At 42.2% G+C, this 16,223-nt stretch overlaps 1 protein-coding gene across 1 annotated transcript in view; it reads left to right on the forward strand.

Annotated features, from left to right (window-relative positions):
* The window catches only part of LOC127645731 (zinc finger protein 721-like), a 73,200-nt gene that overhangs the window by 26,597 nt on the left and 30,380 nt on the right, over window positions 1–16,223 (forward strand). The window contains exons 6-10 of the mRNA XM_052129393.1: window positions 24–112; window positions 158–402; window positions 2,834–2,847; window positions 5,780–5,872; window positions 14,595–15,828. Of these exons, the coding sequence (XP_051985353.1) occupies window positions 24–112; window positions 158–402; window positions 2,834–2,847; window positions 5,780–5,872; window positions 14,595–15,828 (1,675 nt within the window). The remainder of the gene's footprint in view (window positions 1–23; window positions 113–157; window positions 403–2,833; window positions 2,848–5,779; window positions 5,873–14,594; window positions 15,829–16,223) is intronic.

The following is a 16,223-nucleotide window of genomic DNA, read 5'->3' on the forward strand; positions in this document are numbered from 1 at the left end:
TCAGTGTGGAAAATGTTTTGCAGATAAAAAGAGCATTCAAATCCACATAAGAGAACACACTGGAGAGAAGCTTGACGCATGTCTTCAGTGTGGAAAGAATTTCAGACACAAGGTAAACCTTACAAATCACATGAGAATTCACACTGGAGAGAAGCCTTACACATGTCTTCAGTGTGGAAAGAGTTTCTCAAGTTCAAGTAGCCTAAAAAGGCATAGAAATGTTCATTCAGAAAACAAATTACACCACTGTTCACATTGTGGCAAGAGTTTTAATCAGGCAAGAAAACTCAAAAATCATCAGTGCTCTCACTCTGGCTTCACAGACAAAAATACCCCTGAGAATCACATGAGAATTCACACTGAAGAGAAGCCATTTGACTTGACCATTCATGAAAAAGAGAAGTCTTAAGGACCTTGCACACTTCTATGAAAATGACAGGTGTGATGTCATTTAGAACAAAATCTGGCCAAAAAGGTGTTTTTCGGTGGCTCGTAATGGCTCGCTAGGGCAACTTTCAGGAAAAAAAATCTGTACGTTATCTGTGCTGTAGGTGTGACCTGGAACTCCAGCTACTTTGAGGCCTAGAGCTCAATCCTGTTCAGTCAGTTAAGATTAGTCAACATGAACACACCGCTATTCTTAGCTAGCGAGCTGGGACCATAATCACAAAAAATCTTAAGGCTAAAAGCAGTTAATGTGGAAATTTATGAGCAACTCTTGATTTCGGGGTGTTATTCCTAATTTTAAGACTTGAAAAATTATCATCTAAGAGTGATTCATGAAGCATGCTTCCTAAACCCACAACACCTTAGAAGGACTTCTAAATCCATAAAAGTGACTCCGAAGCATGTCTGCTGCCATCAATCCACATTAAACACAATGTTTTAGAATATTGTTAAGAAATAAACCTTTTAAAAAATTGTCTGAATCGCGTTTTCATGGTTACTATATTAGATTAGAGATGGAGTTAACTCATCGAAACAACCCAATTACACCAGAGATAAAGGTTTTGACAATCCTGCGCTCTGGCCACAGGCAAAATAAAACTGTTGCACGGATGAATTAGGAATTTCAGTCGTCCATCAGCTATATATGCCCTCTCCAGAACGCACATTATCTGACAATTTATGTATTCTTGTGGATGCATGCTCATTGTAGAGAGAAAGGCATCATTCACGGCCATCGCAGGGCTACACGGTGTAGTTGATAGAGTTGACGGGACACGCTTGTTCCATTGCACCAACTATATATCTCTATATTTTGCTGCATTCAGCTTACCTTCAACCCTGACCATTCCCCCAGTCCCTGCTGCAGAAGAACACCCCCACAGCGTGTTGCTACCAACACCATGCTTCACCGTTGGGATGGTATTGCGTAGGTGATAAGCGGTGCCTGGTTTCCTCCAAACATGACACTTGGAATTGAGGCCAAAAAGTCTGAGAGTCCTTTAGGTGCTTTTTTGCAAAATCCAAGTGGGCTTTCATGTGTCTTGCACTGAGGAGAGGCTTCCATCTGGCCACTCTACTATAAAGCCCAGATCGGTGAAGTGTTGCAGTGATGGTTGTCCTTCTGCAAGTTTCTCCCATCACCAATCATGATCTCTGGAGCTCAACCAGAGTGACCATCAGATTCTTTCTGCAGGCAGTTCCTTTGACCTCATGTCTTGGTTTTTGCTCTGATATGCATTTTCAGCTGTTAGACCTTATGTAGACAGGTCTAAGCCTTTCCAAATTATGTTCAATCAATTGAATTGGCCACAGATGGACTCCACTCAAAGTGTAGAAACATCTCACAGATGATCCAGAGAAATGGGATGCACCTGAACTAAATTTCAGGTGTCATGTTAATTTATGAAATAAGTGTTGAGCATCTTCTTGTTTAAACGTACCTCTTAACAACTCCTTCAGCGGTGTGGCCGGTGCCTGAATGTTCAGAAACAGTATGTTGATGTTACGCTGTTTCAAACTTCTTTTTGGCTCGGAGCAAAGAAAAAAGAAACACTTTTACATGTGTGTGCTGGGACCTTTAACCCTTTGACACAGTGGTTTGATCATTCCAGAGTCCAGGGGCGTACGATCACACCGGTGTGATTAGAGTGTTTGTTTTCACGCTGTTTTCTGCTGCTGCTACAGAGAGGGACTGGCTAAGTGCCCGCCATATACATGCCTTAATGTCCTGACTATACTTTGTGATCAGTTGAATGCCACTTTAGTTAATTAAAGTAACAATTTTCTTCTGAAACAGCCAAATCTGTACATTATTTCAAACATTTGGCCACCAAATGTATGTAAACGGTAGGCTACACCTGTTGTGAAATGAGTGTTGCATTTATGTGCAAGAATGGGACTTAAAAATAATTTATGCTCTGCACACTGGATCATGAGGTTAAAGCTAGAACAGCTTGAACATGCAGCGCCAGCTGATGTCTGAATAAGTTAATCGTGATTGCACAACAGGCCAGTAGGTGGCGATATGCACATGAAATGCGAATCGCCTAACAGTAAAGAAGAAGACGGTCCTGTTGCGACTTCATGAGCACTGCGCTACTGAATGATGCTCAAGCTGCTGTTATTCCTTTGATGCGAGTCAAGTGTTTTATAAGGTAAACATACAAAGTCTGTGAACATTCATCCTAATTATATTGGGATTGCATTGTTTATGCCTAATGATGCTACTGATTTTACATTTATGCATGTAGCAGAGGTTGCATTCAAGGTATACATTTGATCTGATTGAGATGCTTTTGAAGTCACTGCCATGTGATTTCTGCCTAGTGTGTGCATAATTATTTGGCAATTTCTGTTTTTCATTATTAATTTTAATGTTGAACAGATACAATGCTATCAGTGAGTCCCACATTTTATTTTCTTAAAAAAAAAATAATAATAATTATAATAATTTTTTGTCTTTATCAGGCGAATTACAACAACAAATATTTGAGTGCACAGTTATTAGGCAATTATATTAAAGGATTTTTCTCCCCTTCAAAATGTAATAGTAAACAAGGATGTTTTAACAAATAATTAAAAAAAAAAAAACTATGTTCAACATTAAACAAATAACATATTTTAGCAATTCAAAATATTCATTAGCCATTATTGCAACTTTCTTTTCAATTACATTCATGAGTCACCCATCCATAGAATCAGTCAGTTGCTGGGAACTATTTTTATGCAAATTTTTAGATTACGCAGAACATATCCTGAATGGAAATGCTTAGCATGCAAATTAACTCTCAAAATGCGCTTAAAATTTGATGCGTTAAGAGGAGGTGGATTTTCTAAACATTGGCTTTAGTTAAAATGCACATTAAGAACAAAGTATACTTCGATTTGACGTGAACGCTCAGTGTCTGCATACAGTCAACAGCTCAACTGTGAGTGTTGCCACCTTGTGGACCCACTAATTAATGCGCACATGACCGAAGTATACTTCAGAATCAGAATTAACTTTATTGCCATGTATTAACACAATTACAAGGAATTTGTCTTGGTGAGTTTGGGCTTTATGGTGATGGAAACTGTTTTGTTTTGGGGGGTTTTGTGCACAATTATGCCGTTTTTTTTTTTTTTTTACCATTCTTGCACATTATGAGTGTGCGATAGCTTGATGTTATTGGCCTAGTGAAGACCTTTGCTCACAGTTCTTCAAACATATGCCTTGACATCCGGAAGTGTTAAACCCACAGCTTGTTGTTAAAGTGGTTGCTCACAATCTGGCAGAACAGATTTGAGCATAAGAACTACCAGATATGAGGAGGCTGGCAGAGTATGGGCATTCTTTTTCCTAAGTCTCTGGGAACCTGATACGTTGTACTTCTGGAGCACCCAGGTAGGTTGCTGTTCTGATGGCACTGGAGGCTAAAGGGTTCTGGTGGTTTCACGCTTAATTCTTCAAGTCCTTTGCGCCTTTTCTTCTCAACAGGTTTTTGCGACCCTGCTGACTATTAGTAGCAAACCATTTAATTATGCGACGGTCACCTTAATAGTTTAGAAATTGGTTTATTCCTGATGTATTACTCTTAATTACCCATTGTTTCTTTGTGTTCTTATATGAACATTTGTAACTGCTAATATTTAACATAATTCTTTAGAAGTTACATTTACAGTAAAATAATCATTATAATCAACAAGTCCCAACTTTGGAGAGTAAAAATGCAACACATTTTTGCCACCCAAGATGATCGACTTTTTTAATACATTACAATAGTATTTATTGTAAGTTTTTGTAATTTCACTAATAAAAAGTGCATATTAGTAAAAGTATATATAAAACATGTACCGTGTTACAGTGTTTCTCAGCTGGTGTGTCGCAGGTCTGTTCGGATCACAGTATGTGAGTGCATACTATAATCACTCCAGCTCCTCTCCGGGTTTTCCATTTCCCGCTCCTCACTCACTGCAAACTCCGAGATGAGACAAACCCCTCTCCGTGTTCGCTCCATGGCAAAAAAAATTACGGCCCCTGCCTCATGTACAATAAGAGCTTTTATAATGTTACTGATATGACTGAACTCTTCATCTCACATGAGTGGTCATGAATTATACAGGTTTCAAAATTGCTATTCATTTCCTTTAGAATTAAAACCTTTTAAATGAGGGGGGAAAATGATTGAATATCACAAACATGCCTGCAGAAGATTTATTAAAGAAAAGATAAATACCCGTAATACAAGGAGAAAAACTTCAATGTGCTTTAATGGAACACTAACATTAGCCGAAGTCTACATTAAATGTTTTTTTAGCCTACTTTTGAAACATGTCGACAACTTTATGTGGAATTAAATTACCAAATACTTTTTTTTTTTTAAATGTAAATCACATAAATTACGGCAGTAAAATAAATTATGGATGCAATTGCGAAGTCAAACTACGTAATATTAACAAAGTGATAGGTTCAGTTGGTGTTTTAGGTTGTTAAGAAGTTTGAGTCTGTTTAATGCAGTACATAATACAGTTGAGATTGCGATGCATTAAATAAGAATATTTAATAGGGGAGAGAGATATATATATTACTGACCTTTATTACTGATGCACACAAAAGCATATTTAAACTGCCCCTAACTCATCCTATATGTGAAAAACTAACCCAAAATCTGACAGTTTGTCAGAACTCATCAAGCTCATCAGGTTGCACGTGTAGAATAACTGAAGAATGATTTTGATATTGGAATAGTGGTGCATCGAATGGTTAACTGAATGTCGACAATCCATAATAAACTTGCCTTGCCTAATTCCATCACCCTAACACAAAAATGTATCTCAATTTTTAGGAAATAAACTGGATAATAAATATAATAGCGTCATATAAATAATTAGGCTCATCAACTTTTTGGGAGAGAAAATTTCCTGTATCTTTTGTTGTTGACATCAAAAATATTGCTGTTTGATACATGCCTTTAAACTGGAAAATTATGAACAAACCTAGTTTGATAAAACACCACTTGTCCAATGTCAAATCTGGATTCTGCAGCAAAACCATTTGAGAACCACTGGTGTATGGAGAGTGGGTAATGTTTTTATTTTATTGGTGCAGATTTGTATTTTTGGGCAGTTTTTAAGGATAATGAGAAATATAAAATCTGTGTTTGTTCATAACTGCATTTATTGTGGCTGTTTTGATTGAGTGATGGGAAGAGAATAGGATAAAGGGTTGTTAAGAGCTCTGCTGCACTGGACCCCTGACTGGTGTCGATATTAAAGAAAAACTCAACTTATTACCTTTAAAAGTCAGGAGATTAATCATGATTCATTATTTTGAACTGCATCTCTTTTATAGGTGTAATAATGGAGTTTGTTAAAGATGAGAGTGAAGACATCTGTATTTCAGAATCATTCAGACAACAAAATGAAAATACTGAGGAACAAAGAGGTTGGTGTCCATTCTTGATTTTTATTAATCGGATGCTTAGGAACATTAAAGCTTCTGGAAGTTCACCAGATTTGGTGGATGCTGTTATACAATCTTAGGAACCGTAAAATTAAAACAAATAAACTGGAGAAATATAGAAAAAAATAACAGTTGCTAAGGTGGACTCAACAACAAATGGGACTACAACAACTAATCGATTATTATCAATAATGGAAATCATTGATGATGAATTTCATTATCGATTAGTTGATATATGCTGCGAGCACGGAGAAGCCCCGTCAGTGACGTCACTTCACTGCCAAGTTATAAGTAAAACACCAAAGTTATCCAGCGCCCAAGAGCACTTTATAACCACTTCAAAGAAGATCATAATAATTATACAGTTTAATGTGGAGCGGATGCTGCATCAGGTGCGTTTACAGAGTGATTGTGCCATTTGATGCGCTTAAAGAGTTGTTTATCTCCAGCACATGACTTACATTTTACCGCTATTTTCTGTTTAATAATGTAGACATGTTATGAATTCAGAACCAGGTGCGTATTTTTCAAAATGTTTGTTTTTACCACATACGAGTCTCCGTTAAACTTCACTGAGCAAGGAGCACACGCGGACATCCGCGTCAGTCAAACCGATCACAATGGAGAAAGGGAGCCCAATCATTTTGATTAAATTCGTGGAACATCACACCATGCTTTCAGTTTCAATGTTATCAATTTTGTGCTTTCATGGATGTCATGGTCATGTGTGCCGGTTTTTGAAGTGTTTTAGATAGTTTCTCACCATGTAAGCGCATGCAATACAGTGAGTCTTTTCAACACGAGTGAATCTGCACTGGATTTGCAGATGACTGTAATATGTTAAACTGCATATAATGCTGAAAATAATGTATAATAATGCTAAGGGTCCTGATTGTGCCAAATGATTTGGCGGTTAGATTACCGTCTGAGAAGAAAATCATGGTTACCGGTTTTACGATTATTTGCACATTTTCTAATTATGCAACAGCACTGATTCAAAAAATGCATATCATATAACAAATTGAACTTCTACGTGTATGTATTTCTGGGGGATATGTGGACAGCAAGGGAAGCCCTGTAATAAGAAAACTGATAAATGCACTTGCACACACACACAAGGGAGGTAATAAGAGCTTAAATCTAGGGCACAACACTGATTATGGGCATCCCAAGCTCAGTGATGTCCTTAAGTGTAAATCGAGTGCTTTAAAAGTGCATAAATGTATGATTTTACAGTCAGTTACAACAGCGATGGTCCAAAAAACGTATTCAAAACAGGCACAGTTTGCAGTTATTGTTCAACACGAGTGCCGTATACTGGTAATACATCAACATATGATCATTTACGCCAAAATCACCGGGGAAAGATGGCGCACAACATGATGAGCAGATGAGCCGAAACTGCACACCCTCCCTTTTGTTTTCCGTGTAACAACATCCCTCTTATCCATTTTACTAGCAAAGTTAAATGATTTTGTGGTTACTATGTTTTTACTACAAATACCAGTTAAACTATGTTTCCTTTAAAACAATGATTTTCATTCAGGGATAACCTGTTGACGTGTTTGTTACCAAATAAAGTATTCTTAATTTGGGAAATTAAAAAAAAAAATCTGCACATTGCAAATACCGAACTGTACCAAAACCGTGACCCTAAAACTATGATACAAACCGAACCGTGAGAAATTTGAACTGTTACACCCCTAGTGGGTGTAGAAAAAAACATTCATAGTATCAGGGACATTACTTACAGTAGGGCTGAAACGATTAGTTGACATTGACAACGTTGACAATAAAAAATGTAAAGTGTAAAATGTAAAGATAAAGTCGTTTGATCTCATTTAACGTAACATAAGATCATATGAAACTCTGATGATGAGAGGAAGAAAACACAGCTCATAGTCCAGATTTACATGCAGCTTTGGGTGATGTACTGCAGATCACAAAGTATGAGGGAATTATACAAAAGCACAAAATGAGTCAATACAGAAGCACTCTCTTGTGGAATATGCGGAGCCGGAGCTGCCGCTCTGCTAAAGCAAATCTTGCATGTCGAGCATCTTTAAAGGAACACCCTGGTGTTACATCTTTAATGTTAATGCAGTTATACAGTTGAAGTCAGAAGTTTACATACACCTTAGCCAAATACATTTAACGTCTAGGTTACTATTGTAACCTCCGTTCCCTGATGGAGGGAACGAGACGTGTGTCGAAGAAGCAACATTAGGGATCTCTCTTGAGAGCCTCATGCTCAAGTTTCTCTGAACTTGAGAAAAGGCAAATGAGAAATTGGCAGACAGAACTGGCATGTCCCGCCCCCAGACATACGGGTATAAAGGGAGGGAAATGCATGTTGTGCCAGGAGGACACAACATCTCGTTCCCTCCATCAGGGAACGGAGGTTACAATAGTAACCTAGACGTTCCCCGTCTGTCACTCACTTTGACGTTGTGTCGAAGAAGCAACACTAGGGGTCCAATTTTAATCACGGCATGCGCTGAACCATGTACGTGCGCTGCTGACGCAGGTGCTGGCAGGCAGTTGCGTGCCAAAGTGACAGGCCGTGTCAGACTGCACATTGCTACAAACACGGCGACCGGGGGCAGTGGTGACTGCCCAAGGAAGACGTGGATCTGCTCGCAAGGGGGCCGTACTGCGGAAAATACACACAGGGGGACAAGTCCACACAAGGGCCCGACCTGTGGAGCACCTATTCTAGTACAGAGTACTTTGAGGTCTGGTCGGGGAATTCCTCCACTGAATTCGCAGACCATAGGGTTAGGGAGGAGTCATCCAGGGAGCCGAGTTAGTGGGATCTCCTGGGATAAGTGCGCAGATGATCACCTCAGTGGAAGGGGAAAGGTGGTTTGTGCAAGCGGTACACTCGGTCAGTTGTTCTGTGTTACCGAGTTCTACCGTCTCGGACCTGAGAAAACACTGGACCAGACCGACTCAGCCCTGAGATTGTAAAATCTCATAAAGGTATTGCCCAGCCTGCTGCTCTGCATATGTCTGCTAGGGAGGTGCAATTGGCCAGTGCCCACAAGTATGCCACACTTCTTGTCGAGTGTGCTAGAACCCATAAAGGGGTGGGCACAGCCTGGGTGTAATAGGCCAATGCTATGGTATCAACGACCCAGTGGGAAAGCCTCTGTTTGGAGACAGCGTTCCCTTTCTGCTGTCCACCAAAGCAGACAAAAGAGCTGCTCAGAACATTTAAAGCTCTGCATGCAGTCCACATAAGTATGCAAAGCGCACACAGTGATGCAGTGATGAAAAAAGGCTGGGACTGCCTCCTCCCGGGGCAGCTTCGCTTGCAGGTTCACTTCCTTGGTCCCTGAAGGGGGTCGTAGGAACCTTGGGCACGTAGCCTGGTTATGGTCTTAGGATGACATGGGTGTCTGCCGGACCAAACTCCAGGCAGGTGTCGCTGACAGAGAACACTTGCAGGTCCCCATCCCTCTTGATGGAGGCGAGCACGATCAGGAGGGGCGTCTTTAAGGAGAGGGCCTCAGGCTCAACTGAGTCAAGCGGATCGAAGAGGGGTCTCTGAAGGCCCGAGAGGCTTGGCCGGTGTGGATTCAACTTCCGGCGCCTCCTTAAGGAACCTGATAATCAAGTCGCACTTACCCAAGGTCTTGCCGTCCACTGCGTCGTGGTGGTCCGAGATAGCGTCTACATACACCTTCAAGGTGGAGTGGGACAGCCTCCCCTCCAACCTCTCTTGCAGGGATGAAAGCACAAACTGAACTGCGCATCTCTGCGGGTCTTCAGACCGGGAAGAACACTAATTTGCGAACAAGCGCCACTTGTTGCAAATTAGTAAGATTGCCTGGTAGAGGGAGCTCTGGCTTGGTTGATTGTGTCGATGGCAGGTGGTAGGCCAATTAGATCTTCCGCATCCCATCAGGGGCCAGACGTGGAGTTTCCAGAAGTCTGGGTGCGGATGCCAGAGGGTGCCCCTTCCTTGAGAAAGAGGTCCTTCCTCAGGGGAATTCACCAGGGAGTGGCTGTCGTGAGAAGCACGAGTTCCGAGAACCAAGTCCGAGTGGGCCAGTAGGGGGCCACCAGAATGACTTGTTCCTCGTCCTCACTGACCTTGCACAGCACCCGTGCAAGAAGGCTCACTGGGGAAAATGCGTACTTGCACTGCCCCCTGGGCCAGCCATGTGCCAGTGCATCTGTCCCGAGGGAAGCTTCCGTTAGGGAGTACCAGAGCGGGCAGTGGGAGGTCTGTTGGGAAGTGAACCGTTCCCAAATCAGCTGGACCAACTGGGGCTGAAACCTCCACTCTCGCTGAGCGAACCTTGTCGTGACAGCGCGTCCACTGCCGTATTGAGGCTGCCCAGGATCTAAGCCGCTGCTGGCTCCAAGGAGGACATGGCGGGCGAGTTGTGACATGTGACGGGAGCGCACGCCACCTTGACGATTTATGTATGCTATCGCGGTGCTGTCTGAACAAATCAAGACGTGCTTGCCCTGAATTAGTGGGAGGAACCTCCGTAGGGCAAGAAATACAGCCAGAAACTCTAGGCAGTTGATGTGCCAACGCAGTGGGGGCCATTTCCAGGAGCCAGCGGGTGCGTGCCCATTGCACATGGCGCCCCAACCCTTTTTGGGGGCGTCTGTGTTGACCAGGATGCACCGTGACACCTGCTGTAGACAGAGGTCTATCCAGGGTTTGAATCTGGCGGCAGACAGGGGTGATAAACACACGGTACGTGCACATTTATGCGTGATAAACACACGGTCTCATATGCATCAACCCCAGTGGCGCGACCACCGCGGAGGATGCCATATGCCCCAGGATCCTCTGGAAATGTTTTTAGAGGAACCGCCATGCCTGGCTTGAACAAGGTGAGGTATTTCAGCACTGACTGCGCACTCGTTAGTGAAGCGTGCTACCATTGAGACTGAGTCTCCATGCCAAGAAAAGAGATGCTCTGAACAGAGCTTGCTCTTTTCCCAGTTGACCTGAAGCCCTAGGCGGCTAAGGTGCATGGGCGTAGAGTTACTCTTGCGAGTGGGCCAGGATGAGCCATTCGTCAAGGTAGTTGAGTATGCGAATGCCCACTTCCTCTGTCGGGGCAAGGGCTGCCTCTGCCGACCCTCATGAGGACGTTAGGAGACAGGGACATGCCGAAGGGGAGGACCTTGTACTGATATGCCTGGCCGTCGAACGTGAACCGCAGAGAGGGTCGGTGTCGAGGCAAGATAGAGACGTGGAAGTACGCGTCCTTCAGGTCTACCGCTGCGAACCAATCTCGATGCCGGACGCAAGTTAAGATGTCTTTGCGTGAGGATTTTTTCAACAGGAGTTTGTGCCAGGCATTTAAGAAAGCGTGCTTTGTGGCATGGCATGCAGGGCGGAGACCGCTTGGAGCTGCTCCACCGTCAAGGGTAGTGAGGAGCGAGGAAGCCGGTTTCAGGCAGTAAAAGGTGCCCTCTACGGCTTCCTCAACTCGTCGTGCACCTCCTGGAAGAAAGGAACCGGGGGAGGGGTACGTGGCTGTGAGCAGCGCCCTAACCTGGGAACCAATCGTCTAGGGGTGAGGGGTGGGACGGGACGGAGGGTTCCGGTCCTGCCCCGTGCTCACGGTGGTCCTGGCAAGCATTGCAGACATCTGCACGTCAGGCTCACAATGGACAAGCAGACCCGGAGGTGGCAGCCCAGTCGAGTCATCAGCATCAGATGCCGCTGTGACGCTCTCCGATGCAGCGGCGAAATCATCATCCAGCTCGCGGGTTCTGAGGGAGTAAACAGACTGGCCATGAGGCGAGCTGCACTCACCTCGAGCCCGGACGGAAGCAAAACGAGCGTGCTGGGGAGCAGGTGGTTTGTGGGGATTTACCCGGCGAAACAAAGACTGCTGTATGCCCCAAATCGCCTTCATAGCCAGCCACACGGGCCCCAATCCCGTAGGAAGGAGGCGAGGCACAGGCTGAAGTGGCTTTCTCTCGTTTTGAGGGAAGAAAGCCGCGACCGCAACGTTGCCATGGCTATATTCTCGCACTGAGAACATGAACCATTCATAAAATGCTGCCTGCGTGTGATCGCAGCCCAGGCACACGAGGCAGCTCTTATGGCCGTCAGAAGTGGAGACAAATTCAACCGCATCCAGGAACTACACCGGGGCAGAAAAACATCTTTAAAAAGACACGTCCTGAAAAGGACGTTCATGCCAGCTGTGTATTGCTCTTTTAGAGAAATAAACTCTTTTAGGAAAACATTCTCTTTTAAAAACACTGTCGAAGCGCCCAGGGGCAAAGCTGCACTTCTGTGCAGAGGAGGAGAAAGCCGCTGATATGCGCCGTACGCTCATAGAGATGAAGTGAACAGTCTTGTGAATAGCAGCTCACTGATCACACAACCGGTCGGCTCCGAAGAAAATTTCTGAATGGACAGATGCATTTCCCTCCATTTTATACCCATATGTCTGGGGGCGGGACATGCGAATTCTGTCAGCCAATTTCTCATTGGCCTTATCTCAAGTTCAGAGATGCGTGAGGCTCTCAAGAGAAACCCCTAGTGTCGCTTCTTCGACACAACATTGAAGTGAGCAACAGACGGGGAAACTCTGTTTTTCAAAATTCCTGACATTTAGTCATAGAAAACATTCCCTGTCTTAGGTCTGTTAGGATCACAACTTGTGTGATTGAGCATAATAGTAGAGAGAATTATTTATTTCAGCTTTTATTTCTTTCATCACATTTCCAGTGGGTCAGAAGTTTACATACACTTAGTATTATCAGGTAGCATTGCCTTTAAATTATTTAACTTGGGTCAAACAATTTGGGATAGCCTTCCAAATGCTTCTCACAATAAGTTGCTAGAATTTTGTCCCATTCCTTCAGACAGAACTGGTGTAACTGAGTCAGGTTTATAGATCTCCTTGCTCGCACACACTTTTTCATTCGGATTGAGGTCAGGGCTTTGTGATGGCCACTCCAATACCTTGAATTTGTTGTTCTTTTGCCATTTTGCCACAACTTTGGAGGTATGCTTGGGGTCATTGTCCATTTGGAAGACTCATTTGTGACAGAGCTTTAACTTCCTGGCTGATGACTTGAGTTGTAGCTTCAAGATATCTACGTTTCCCTCCTCATAATGCCAACTATTTTGAGAAGTGCATCAGTCCCTCTTGCAGCAAAGTATCCCCACAACATGAAGCTGCCACCCCCATGCTTCACGGCTGGGATGGTGTTCTTCGGCTTGCAAGCCTCACCCTTTTTCCTCCAAACATATCGATGGTCATTATGGCCAAACAGTTACATTTTTGTTTCATTAGACCAGAGGACATTTCTCCAAAAAGTTAAATCTTTTTCCCCATGTACATTTTCAAACTGTAGTCTAGCTTTTTTATGGTGGTTTTGGAGCAGTGGCTTCTTCCTTGCTGAGCAGCCTTTCAAGTTATGTTGAAATAGGACTCGTTTTACTGTGGATATAGATACTTGTCTACCTGTTTCCTCCAGCATCTTCACAAGGTCCTTTGCTGATGTTCTGGGATTGATTTGCTCTTTTCGCACCAAACTACATTCATCTCTAGGAGACAAAATACGTCTACTTTCTGAGTGGTATGATGACTGCATGGTCCTATGGTGGTTATACTTGTGTACTATTGTTTGTACAGATGAACGTGGTACCTTCAGGCGTTTGGAAATTGCTCCCAAGGATGAACCAGAATTTTGGGGGTCCACAATTATTTTTTGAGGTCTTGGAAAGCCCTTAAAGCACACTTTTTGTTACATTTGTAGTGTAAATGTACTACTTGCACTACTTACACTCCAAAATGACATAGAAGAAGTGCAGAAGTGTGCAGTTTGGGATGCACCTAGAGTAACATAAAAGGAAAACATTATTTTGTTTGCAATTCTGATGATTTTGATTCCATTTATCTTATAGTTGTTAATGTGTTTTTAATTTTTTATTCACACATGTTTGATCTGCGACTGCAATATATTTGATGTGATTTTGACCCCATAATGGTCGCTTGCCTATTGAATTTTAAAGGAGACTAGCTTGTTGTAAAAGCAAAAAGGTTTGCATAATGGAAATGCACACCTTGTATTCATAACACTTATACACTATAAAACATAGAAAATAACAGTAAAATGTAAGTGTGTGTATGTGTGTGTTTTAAAAGTGCTCCTTTGTGCTGGACATCTTGGAGCGAGTTATTTTCTGCTTCAAATTGCCTCCATCATTTTTCAAATTAGTTATCATGCTCCACATTTTTCACTATTGTAAGTGAAGTCACTGACAGAGCTTCTCTGTGCATGCCACACAAATCAAACTAATCGATAATGAAATTCTTTGTCATTTGATTTTCATAATTGAGTATTGTTGATTTTATAATTTAGTTGTTGCAGTACTACAATTCTGCTCATGGAGCCTTAACTAATAAGCTGATGAGTTTAGGTGCGTTAAATAAGGAAGAAACGCTAAATTAACAGTGTTGGGGATGCTCCAGGACCAGAGTTGCGAAACACTGCACTAAGATACTATGTATTTATCGGAAGGGTGGGCACAAATGTCGCCTATTCCAGGATAAAGCACTGAACATGAGAATGAATAAATTAACCTTAAAAATAAATATCACATGAACATTAAAACTTCATCTGTTGCTTATTACTATTTCTCTAGTATTTCTTAGGTGCTTTCTATTTTTCACTTGTATTTGACTATTTTATCTGTTAATTTTAGACCTGATGGAGGTAAATGAAGAAAGTGAAGAGGAGAAATATCACTCTCAGAAATCTGCTAACTTCATAACTGGAGAACAATTTCACAGTTACTCACAGACTGAAATACATTTTAAACAAAATACAAAAGCAGAAAATTCTTCCACATGCTCTCAGTGTGGAAAGAGTTTCACAAAAAAAGGAAACCTAAAGAGGCATCTAAGAGTTCACACTGGAGAAAAGCCTTTCACATGCACTCAGTGTGGAAAGAGTTACACAGACAAAGGACAGCTTACATATCACATGAGAATTCACACTGGAGAGAAGCCTTTCGCATGCACTCAGTGTGGAATGAGATTCATTAAAAAAGGATGCCTTAATAGGCATCTGAGCGTTCACACTGGAGAGAAGCCCTTCACGTGCACTCAGTGTGGAAAGAGTTTCAGACGGAAAGAAAACCTTGCGGATCACATGAGAATTCACACTGGAGAGAAACCTTTCACATGCAGTCATTGTGGAAAATGTTCAACAGATAAACAAAGCCTTAAAATCCATATAAGAGTTCACACTAGAGAGAAGCCTTACATATGTCATCAGTGTGGAAAGAGTTTCTCATGTTTAAGCAGCTTAAAAAGGCATCGAAATGTTCATTCAGAAAAGGAGTTACACCACTGTTCACAGTGTGGCAAGAGTTTCAACCAGGCAAGAACACTCACAAATCATCAGTGCTCTCACTCTGGCTTAACAGACAAAAATACACTTCAAAATCGCATGAGAATTCCCACTGGAGAGAACCCTTTTGACTTGACCCTTCATGGAAACGAGAAGACTTACTTCTGTTCTGTCTGTGGAAAGAGTTTTTCACAGCTGGGCCATTTGCAACAGCACCAAAAAATACATACAGGTGTGAAAGCACATGTGTGTTCCGAGTGTGGTAAAGCCTTTCTCCTATTACACCACTTGAAAATCCACCAAGTAATTCATACTGGAGAAAAACCTTACAAGTGCTCATATTGTGGAAGGGGTTTCACTATGCTAGCGAACATGAAATCACACAAGAGAGTTCATACTGGAGAGAAGCCATACCACTGCAGTTCATGTGGAAAGAGTTTCTCTACCCCACGCAACCTCAAAAGTCACGAGATGACAATGCACACCGGAGAGAAGCCATACCACTGCACTTCATGTGGAAAGAGTTTTGGCATATCAAGTACACTACGAAGACATATAAAGAAGAATTGCTCAAAGTTGTCAAAGTGAGCAAACTTTATCTTAACATTCTTTATCATATGAAATTTGTGTAAATTCCAAAAATGGAATTACTTGATAAGAGATTACTAGAGTGTTATGTGTTTAAAACTTAACCAGTCAAAAACTCTTAATAGAATGGATGAAATATGGAATAAAGTGTTATTGTTATTGTCAATATGCCTATTGTGCAATTTCTTAGCAACAATCAGTCAAGCTTGTTTGTGTGGCAGTTTATAGTAGATTACTGCACTGTGGAGGATTGCGTAGGAAGGATACGGGAGGCAGGTTGCTCCAAACAAAGGTAAGACTTTTTAATTAGTCAAGTCAGCACTTTACAGCTTCACAAAGTAATGTAGCTTTACAAAGTAAAATAGCATCCCAACAGGACTCTCCCCCGTCT

This window comes from Xyrauchen texanus, chromosome 6, assembly GCF_025860055.1.
Source record: "Xyrauchen texanus isolate HMW12.3.18 chromosome 6, RBS_HiC_50CHRs, whole genome shotgun sequence".
In the NCBI taxonomy this organism is placed as follows: domain Eukaryota; kingdom Metazoa; phylum Chordata; class Actinopteri; order Cypriniformes; family Catostomidae; genus Xyrauchen; species Xyrauchen texanus.